This window comes from Saccostrea cucullata, unplaced genomic scaffold (assembly GCF_032062105.1).
Source record: "Saccostrea cucullata isolate Sc308-1 unplaced genomic scaffold, CSIRO_AGI_Scuc_v1 ctg16867, whole genome shotgun sequence".
Taxonomy (NCBI): domain Eukaryota; kingdom Metazoa; phylum Mollusca; class Bivalvia; order Ostreida; family Ostreidae; genus Saccostrea; species Saccostrea cuccullata.
This window is the reverse complement of record NW_026931084.1, coordinates 27,376-38,146: the sequence shown is the minus strand read 5'-3', so window position 1 is coordinate 38,146 and position 10,771 is coordinate 27,376. Positions and strand designations below refer to the sequence as shown.

At 30.5% G+C, this 10,771-nt stretch overlaps 1 protein-coding gene across 1 annotated transcript; it reads left to right on the top strand.

Moving 5' to 3' along the window:
• The first annotated feature begins 2,965 nt into the window (after positions 1-2,965).
• Positions 2,966-6,278, top strand: LOC134231345 (angiopoietin-related protein 7-like). Its single transcript, XM_062713296.1, has 4 exons — positions 2,966-3,109; positions 4,656-4,758; positions 5,571-5,735; positions 5,894-6,278. The coding sequence occupies exons 1-4, from the start codon at positions 3,083-3,085 to the stop codon at positions 6,124-6,126; spliced, it is 528 nt and encodes a 175-aa protein (XP_062569280.1). The 5' UTR covers positions 2,966-3,082; the 3' UTR covers positions 6,127-6,278.
• Positions 6,279-10,771: the final 4,493 nt, after the last annotated feature.

The window sequence follows — 10,771 nt, the reverse complement described above, 5'->3', positions numbered from 1 at the left end:
CAAAAAAGTGTGCTCTATCGAAAATACATTTTTTCTATGTTTATTCTTACCATACTGCACTCAATCTGCAACATTTCTACATGGAAAAAAGCATTTCATATCTTCATATGAACAGTCAATGTTTCTGTTTTATCTAACCAATCGATGTATGACAATGGCCATACTTTGTATCAAATCATTATAATAAGCCATTCCCTAAACATTTATGTAATAGAATCACTAGTATAAGCCATTTATACATGTAGGAAAGCTAAATCTTTTGAAACACGTATTATTTAATACGTGTGGATGACATTGCCAATAAGATGAACCTTTGCTTTATCCACGGAAAAGCGATTTGGAATATCTGCAATGCATTTTCTCCATGCAAATTGATCAACAAATATATTCTAGGTAAAAAACCAATAGATATCCAGGCATTCAGAGAATTTGTCATGATTTTTAGACTTATTTGGTATTTTTTAAATCTATTTCCGTCGTGTATTCTATAATGCATAGTGTAAAGGGCTTTTGCTATCATTGCAAGACACCACAAATCACTTCTCATTTCCATATCATGCTAATAAGCATTGGTATTTAAGGCTGGATTCAAGAAAATCTTATTTCTCCAATATCTGTATTAATTTTTTCTCCTTTAATTGGGTACAAATGACAACTTTCATAAGACCTTTTCTAAGCCTTGAATCTTATAAAGATGAATAAAATGAAAATTGCTGCATAAAAGTATCTAATTTTCAAGCTTCATTTTATATGCATTTCAAATTAAATATCAATACTTGGAGTCATCCTTCCTGGCTGATGACAAGATATCCTCAAATAAAAAATATAGTTTTACTTTTTAGAAGTTAAATTGACTCGATTTTCAGCTTCTTCCTACTGACTTTAGCTTAAACTGTTGTCAAAAATGCATATTTCAATTTAAAATATTAATAGATATGTGTGTTTAGAGGTCAAATTTTGCTCTGTGTCATTTTTTTTAGGATTGTTCGATAAACATTTGATATAAACAAATCGTTATCTTCATATTGCATTGGTTTTTATGCATTCGTGGAAAATTATTAAACTTGAGATTAATGCAAGACATAAGGTGAATATTTTATATATTAATCGGTGAAACTAAATTAACAATCAATAAGTTTTCGAAAACATATTGTCAGATAGAATGTAACACATTACAAGTTTTATATCATCGTCACAGATCTGCACGATTAAATCATGACGGTTGAATCTAAATTGGAGAAATTTTTGGCGATATTTCTTTTATTTCAATGTTTTTTTGCAGATGAAAAATGTACTAAACCCAACAATGAAAAAGAAATAGGGAAAAAATTACCAGTTTCTCCTTTTGCAGTGCTTAAGGAAATCGGGTTCCAATTATGTTTTAGAGAATGTGAGGCCTATGCTATGTGTTTGTCAATTAATTTCAACCAAAAGATGTTAATGTGTGAATTGAATAGCCAGAGAAAAAATGCGAGTTTATCGTTAGTAAATGATTATGACTTTATCTACAAGGAAATACCAGATATTGTAAGTAATTAGTTATACATATTCATCAGTACATGTACATACGCTATTTGTGCCGAATTGATAGACGTCTGTAGTTAATACACAAAAAATTAAAGTAGATTAAAATTTAAATGAACAGAAACGACCGAACAAGACCGAAAACACAGCTACAAGTGCATTCATCCTTTGCGTGAAATTTCAAATTTGAAACTAAATCTTTTCCAATCACGAGAGATACAATATACCTTGGTATTCTAGTTTGTTTAATATTGTGGTAGGAACTGTATTTGTGCAACATAAAGCATGTGACAATCTTAAAGTTATCACAGATTTTATATTAACCTATTCCTCTGTAATAAAAACCTGCATCCCTAGAGCATCGTTGATGTATAGTTTTTGTGAAATTTTGTGACTGTATCAGCTATTTCAACGGGAAGATTAAGATATATTGCTTTCACATTAATCTACAATTTACATACTACTAGACAATTTTTTTAAATTTAATTTATTCAATTCATATGTTATAAAATGTTAACAATAAATTGTTTAACCGATTTGACCTCATTGGTTATTACCATGAGTAATTAAGCAAAATCCTGCCAATAAATAATCAGGGCACTGTGAAAATCCATGAAAATTCAATATTTTATTCATTATTATCAATTTTAATTTTTGATTATTCCAATTTTGTCGAACTGTTTGATTTTTTTGTTGTTACAGGTTGATTACAGGGATAAGAAATGTGGAAAAGGTTCATGCAATCACTTATCCAAATGTGTTCGCATAAAATTAGACAATTATGTATGCATCGAATTAGCAGGTATTTTAATTGGAAAGAATATACAACTCTTCTATGATATATAGCTTATCTTTTTCCTGACCGTTATTATTCTTGCATTCATTTATGAAGATACAGTAAAATTTAAAATCTGTTGCATACATTTCATCTGTAAAAAAAATTGAATTCTTTTTTTTTAATCCACAATACCGATATGCATCGTCATTTTTTCTATTTTTAACGTATTCTTGGTAAATAATATAGTTTTGTTTCTCCAGTTAATGGAGAATGGAGTGCATGGAACCCTTGGGGAGGCTGTTCAGTGACATGTGGGGGTGGGAATAGATCACGAACTCGCACTTGTGATAATCCTACACCGAGATTTGGAGGTCAGCCCTGCAATGGACAGTCTTCAGACTTTTTATCCTGCAACACGTTTAACTGCCCTGGTATTTTCTCATATAATTGATACATGGGATTATTTATTACATCATTTAATAAATACTAAATAAATTTTCTAATTGGTAAATGGAAATGTGACAAGTTAACATATTTGTGATATTTTTGTACTACAAAATTGAAAGTTAATATGTCAACAAATACGTAAACTTTACACTCTTCGAACTAGTTATATACATGTTTATGAAACTAATATATATATTTTTAAAAAAAATAGGTTGCACCTTTCCTTTTGATTGTTACGAGATTCACAATAGTGGACAAAACAATACAGGCCTTTATTATATATGCCCTGCAAACAAAAGCCAAGAATCGGATGCAATTCAAGTTCTGTGTGACATGGATGCATATGGAGGGGGATGGACAGTAATTTATTTTATTTTATATTTTAAACTTAACCAGAGTATTTTACTTCTTACATATTTAAATTGTGATGAAGTCTGCATTATTTTGATAGACACGCTCTTTTGTTTATTATTACTGTTACGCAGCACTGTAAAGGCCTACAATAAAGAAATCAATGGAGTATATACGTGCAAATAAGGGAACTTTTTAAAACAGAGTTTATAAAAATAAACGTATTTTATTATAACATAACTTACACACTTATTTAAATAATATAGTATACCCCTCTCTGTACTGAATTAAAGCAATATGAGCTGCAACTTTGGTGTCAGAATTTTTTGTTGCAAAATTATTCATAACTATTTCAATGGCAGAAAAATAGCGTTGATAAACTTCTTTTGTTCGTATTTGCGATGGAAGTACTATTGAACCATTCGATTGAATCAAAATTATATTATTGTCATCCTATACAATGATGATTCCTTATGTAAAACTGTATATTGGATTGTATATAGAAAACATTCTTCTGCTTTATTTTAGTCAAATTGATCATAAAAGTTTAAGTTATATATAAATTTATTATAATAATACATTTAAATATAAAATTTTCAAAAACGCAGCTCATATTGCTTTAAGTTTGGTGCCATCAATGAACAGTCATGTGATAAATGCAAAGTATGTGTACCGCATGGAGGTCATAAAAAATTTCAATAGCGCAAGGGCATACCCTAGTTGAGGTTAAAAATTAAAGATACCAATTATTTCTGCATACTTTGTACTTTCTAGAAGATGCTGCTGCTTTATATAGAATTCGCATATTATTAGTTTAAATTTCAAGTAAATATGTTCATGCCAAAATATGTTTGACCTTTACCAAGTATTTAACAATTTAAAGAAATCAGCAGCACTTTTCAAGTTACGGAACATACCCTTTATTTATATTCAAAAAATGGCTAATATCTATTAAATGAATGCCCTTGCGAAATGGCGATTTAATAAGACACCTCGATGTTAATATACCAAACCTACACACATAAACACTGTAAAATTAATTAAATACATTCTCTTATTAATCATTAAATAATCACACTAAACAAATGTTTTACATTGGTATTAATAGCCTATTTCAAATCTGCAAATGATATTCTGCTTAATGATAAAATGCATTTTCACTGTAAAAAATATACCTGATCTGCTTTTTGCAGCACATAAAATACGTCTTTTTTACCAAAAGGACGTTGTGTCGTCAATTTTCTGCGATCAGTGTTTTGTTAATAAACTGTAGTCTAGGATTTAAATTTCAACTATTTTTATTGCATTGATAGGTTTTTATGTTGTTTACTATGCTAATACAATTTAAAATTGCAAAGTATTTGAATTTTTAGTATTGTGAGGAATACAAAATGTAGCAATTTTTGTGTGACGCCACAGTAAATATTTCCCGTATAAACTAGGCCCCGCCCCTTCTTCAAGCCTTAACAATGCTACATACGTTTTTCGTTAAAATCTTTTTGACACAATATTCTTTTTTTAATTTTAAAAAGACCCAAAAAATTGCTTTTATTAGGTCATTCAGCACAGGAATCGGGGATACACAGCGGTAAATTTCAACACCACTTGGAATGAATACAAACGAGGATTTGGTAATGTTGGAGGGAACTACTGGCTGGGTAGGATAATTGTAACATGTAGAAATAAATTATTCTTAAAACGTAAATTCTATATCAATTCTTTTATTATCAATTGTGATAAGTCTTCCCTAAATTATTATAAGAAACTTGGGTTTTCGTAGCAAAATGTTCGTTTAAAAACACGAGAAAAAGATACAATATGCATACAAAAATTAAATCATTTCAAAAGTTTAACTGCCAAAGACGAAAGCTATAAACAAGCCTTTCCTTAAAAAAGGCTGTAAATGCATATTTTATGGATAATTTACTGTTTTCAGAATAACAAAATACCCATGAGGTTTGTTTTAATTAATTTCTTAAAAGCTATTAAGAAAATATATATCACTGTGATGTCAATAATGAATGATGTTTGAAGGGAAAAAACCAAATGGAGAATCGTTCTATTGGGTATTCAAGGGCCTATATCTTTACATCTGTTTATGCCATCTACACGCGTTTGACAGTCTGTTATTAGAATAAATGCGAAATGACTTTTGATACGTTTTTGGTACAGACCTGATATTTCAAAATATTTAAAAAGAGTCTTTATTCAATGTAAAATATTCAACCTACTATTTCATCAAACATATTTAATCATTGAAGGTAGTGCACAATAAATAACCCATTTTTTCTGAAATTTAATTTTTGTTATGATATGTGGTCATTTATTTTCAAAAACAACATGTTTTTGTGCATCAATACAGTTCTGGTGCTATATCATAAGCAATGTCTTTTTGCCAAAAGAGCAGAATTTCTTAATTAGGAAATCCATTGTGTTAAAAAAGTTTAATGAGATCATTTTTCTAATTTAGGAAACGACGCCATTCATAGATTGACCACAAAATACAACAACTCACTGTACATCAGATTGAGAAATACACAAAATGTTTCATTTGAAGTTCAATATTCTGTTTTTTCTATCTCCAATGAAACTGACGGCTACAGACTCTCCTTAGGGGAAAAAACAGGAACCATTGGTATTTTATGTTTTCTTCTTATTATTTTTGTTAAATTTTTCATAATAGAAACGAGGTTTATCTTATCTCTTTTCAAAATATTATACATGTATAATGTCAAATTTAAAAAGTTTCAATACCATGAAATTGGTTATATATCCTAATGTTTGTTCTTTTAGGTGATGCATTTAGATCGCATTTGATCATCAGCTATCCCTTTTACACATTCGACAATGACAACTCTTGCGGGTGTGCTTTTTCTCGAAAATCTGGATGGTGGTATCAGTGTTGTAATCTCGTGAATCTAAATGCTCCTTTTTTTGAACAACATGTTGATCCTGTATGGAATGGATATATTTCGAGTGGCAATAATCTTTTCCTTTCGCAGATGTTGATCAGAAGAAAATTGTAAAAAAAAAATTAATTACGAAAGCAATCCGAGAATTACCTAAAGAAATAGACATACCTGTAGAATGTTTTTACTTCTTTTTCTATTTATTCATTCACATTCATGTCATATAATTACAAATATACATGTACAGATATTCATATGAAAGTCATTGGATAGCTAAATACTTATTGTGCGTTTAAAATATCAACATCATTTTTAATTTTATGCATAATGATCATCTTAATGAGACATTGACGTGTTTAAAATTAGGAATTATGCAACACTTTTCACTTTCTATGCCAGAAAAAAAAAACTATGCATTTCAAAGTAATTTGCAAGTTACAAAAAGACCAACTTATGCATAAGTTGCCTGTCTTTCGTCAATATAAAGCAAATATTGTCTACTCTTTTGAGTGTCAATCCAAGTCTCGTGTTGTCCATGTCATTCTAAGCAGATATTAAATTAAATTTCGGTAACAAAGTGAACCATATTAAAGTTCTAGAAATAAATCATTCCTTATGGTTTTAAAGGTTACTTCCTTATAGTTTTAAAGGTTACAATGTCTGGTAAAGTACCAACCAGACCCATCATGACAGAAAGCAGACCGAGGGACTGCTCTACTTCCCTACGTTGGTTAAGAGATTTTAGAGCAATCCCAGATGAGTCTCAATTAGCCCAACGGTTTCATCAAAGTCCCAGAAAGCATCCTTATATATATATACCTGTCAAGTGTGTGGGTTTAATAAATCTAATGGACAGAACTTAGTTCTAACTTAGATTGCTCATTGTATCAGCAATCAATGTCAGTAATATAAAGGCAGTTAATATTAATGATACACTTTTTTATTAGGAGAAAGTGTTATTTTGTAAAATGTTCAAGTAACATGTAGATCATATTTAACATTCTTATGAGACAATTATTTATGAATAGATAACAAAATTACCATGTATATAAATAAAATAACAGAAGAAAAAACCTTCATGTTAAATTATGGCACGTAGTGTATTAATTTCACACAAAATTAAACAATTTTGCTTTACTGATAATGGTTACAGTATCTATTTTCAACATGCTAAACAAAACAAAATTGCTTATTTTAGTATAGAACTGGATTCCTCCTTTGAAATAAATCCTGCGATTATATAAGCAAGAGCGATTTCCATATTACTCTGAATACGATTTTCATTTACAGCAAAGCTTAAGAAGATATATCATGAATCTGAAGACAGTTAATCCTTATCCATATTTTGCCTACTAGGATTATCTGGTTCTTATTTTCTTTTTTTTCTTTGATGATAGCTAAAAATTTAGCTTAATATCAATTACAGTTGATTTTTTTCTTTTCAGATAAAAGTATGACTTTGACAGATTAAGTGTTTAATTTACAGATTAATGTGTAAATTTTACAAAAAATTAAAAAGATTGTCCCATTTCATTATGCACAGTCACATTTCTTTAAAAGAAATGTACAATTGAACTTGTTCCGTTTTAAAATTGCCAGCTTAGAGTAGGGCGAAAGGGGCGAAAAAAAAAAGAAAAGCAAAAATGTCTCTATATACAGCACATTACATGTTAATCCCCATTTCATAACAATTCACTATCTTACGCATAATTATGTAAATTTCAAAGTGAAAGTTCCTTGAAACTATCAAAAATTACCAAAAGTGTGTATTGTATTCAATTATTTCTAAAAGTTCAATTACACGAAGTGCAATTTTCTATGATCATATTTTTGAAATGAAGATACGTATATACACTCAGCGTGTTGGATATCATTGAAATCAGTTAAAAGAAAATTACACCCCTTTCTTACCTTCTTTCACAGCAGATGGCCAAAGTGCCTCAAGTCAAAGGGGTTTTTAGAGTCCATGGACTCTACACAGGTCATATACACCATACAGATACAAGTATGATAGATGTGGTTCCTATATCCTCTTATAATTATGCCTTACCTTCAAGAATGAGCGACTTGAAATTGTCTACATTTTTTTACGATACGTGTGTAAAGATATATTATTCATGTTTTTATGATGTGAAGTGTATTTTCATTTGGTAGTTTAAATTTAGAATAGATTACCTGATTTTTTTTTAAGAGAAATATCATCACTCATGCTTTTATGATGTGAAGTGTATCACCTTGCTTTCGTAAAAGGCGACTAGTTTAAATTTAAACCGAGGCCCCGTGTCACAGCAGGTGTGGCACTTGATTTTTCAATGGCCCTTGCCGAATTTATTTGCAACCCTTCACCGGCAAAGGTGTTTTAAATATTCTGGAGAGAGACGTTAAACAATATACAATCAATCAGAAAACGACTGTCATCGTCATCTGTTCATAACAAAACACTTCAATAAATTGAGGAGAGGGGGATTAAGTCATTGTAGTTTTGCATTTCATATGTGTTATTTTATCGCAGAGCTAAAGAGAATATAATTTTCAAGGCTCAACACTTTGTATTTCTTTCAATCCAGGAAATATGAATATTCACAATATGATGTGTTAATTTGCATGATTTATTATTAAATTCAAAAATGAACTTTAGTACTTTTATTTCTTGTGTTGACTTTGTAAAGTTTACCTAAAATTATATCTTGAAAAGTACAGTTTTTCTATATCTTTAAATTAAACCTGCTGGTTTCCATCATATTATGATCTCAAGACTAACATGAAGCACACTATATGATTCATACGTATGATAAATTGTCGTAAATAATAAACTATACCATACGTTATGTTGATATGAAATAAATATCAGGTCTCTAACTTGCTAGTAAACTTATAAAGATATTTATTGATTGTATGTTGTTAACCTTCCTTTTGAGAATGTTTCACTCATATAGCAACTTTATCATTGTGCGATACCAGTGAATGGCCTTAAGAGCTGAACCGACTGTTTAGATTCAAAAAGGTGAAATATTCAATAATTATCTTAGTTAATATGATGCATTTACAAAATAATCTTCAATCAATTCATCTTTTCTACAAAAAAGCACAGTGTTGAAGAAAATACAACGGTTCATTGATCGGCTGAAAATGAAATTTTAGATGTATAATTTTCCAAACTTACCAAATTCTTACTTACCCCAATATATGTATATTTTAAAGTGACTTCCATATCAACCGTTTCTTAAAGTTGACCTTCATTGAATTTTATAACTTTCTTTGTTATTGCAGACAAAGCCAATAAAAAACAAAAAAAACCATCGGAAAGCTGACTTTCATTGAGGTATTGTCCTGAGCCGACACGTTGCCGTTGAACCCTTCAGTTGTCAAATTTCATTCAATTTTAGGGGTTAACCGAAGAGATATCCTCCAGTTAAAAAATAAAAAATCTTGTTTTTTCTCTCTCTTTGCCAATAAAGTGAAGTCATTCTATGACAAACCATTTGTAAAACAAGCATTTGAAGTGTCAACTTAATCCTTTCTGTTTACAAAATCTAATACTTATTGAAAGCTTTAGTCTGATTTGTGCTTCTTAATGAGGGAAGTAGGCCCTAAAATAAAATGTTTGACGCTGTTGATTTTGGTAAAATCTTGTGATTTCAAATTGTCCAAAAGTTCTTTAGAATTTTTTTTTTGTATCCACATCTGATTCAAACCACTTCTTGAATATATTGTTGCACAGTACTTTTGAGGTTTTTCGTTCACTACTGTCAATATCTTAGTCAGGAGTAACGATTGATTGATTGATTGTATACTGTTTAACGTCCCTCTCCAGAATATTTCACTGATATGGAGACGTCAGCATTGCCGGTGAAGGGCTGCAAAGTTAGGCCTATGCTCGGCACTTACGGCCTTTGAGCAGGGAGTGATCTTAATCGTGCCAAACCTGCTGTGACACGGAGCCTCGGTTTATACGGTCTCATCCGAAGGACCGCCCAATTTAGTCGCTTTTTACGACAAGCAAGGGGGTACTCAGGACCTACTCTAACCCGGATCCCCAAGGGGCGAGGAGTAACGAAACAGGCTTAATTGAACCTTTACCGGAACCCGCAGTGTACCTAAGGATTTTTATGAAGTTTTCGGATGCAATATATGAAGGGTAGTACAGATTCATTTTGGGCGAAATCGTGACTCCGTCACCATAAACCTCTACAATATGCAACATATAATAGACAATTTTAAACAAGTTATATTTTTCATACTCTTTACTTAATCAGTAAACATAAAAAAATGTTTTTAAGACTTCAAATAGTATTGAATTGCATTTTAAGAAAGGCGTCAGCGATAAAAACCAATAACGTTAATATAACGTATGCAGCATGGTCGTGCTTATTATCTAAAAGTGTAGTGCATTTTGGGAAATGAAAACAAAATCAAATATTTTCAGCCGTATTTTTCAGCCTTATTGAAGATGGTTAGTCATTTTGAACATTTGAGATAGATATTTTGACGTCTTCTTCTCTTTGGAGGTTTGAAAGAGTACAAATTATATGGACAAAATGCTATTTTAATACAAAAGACATTGTCACTGTAGGCGGTCGATATCAGATTGTCTATTTGTTGAATGATGGTGAGAATACTGTCCGTAACTTAATAATAAATCTTCAGGAGATCGCATGTATGTGTCGAATGGGTTCCTCTACTGTTTATGGAGACTCAAATATACGCACCAATGAAATTCCTCAAGTTGAGTAGGACTTATCCAACTTTGTTTTTAGCAAAG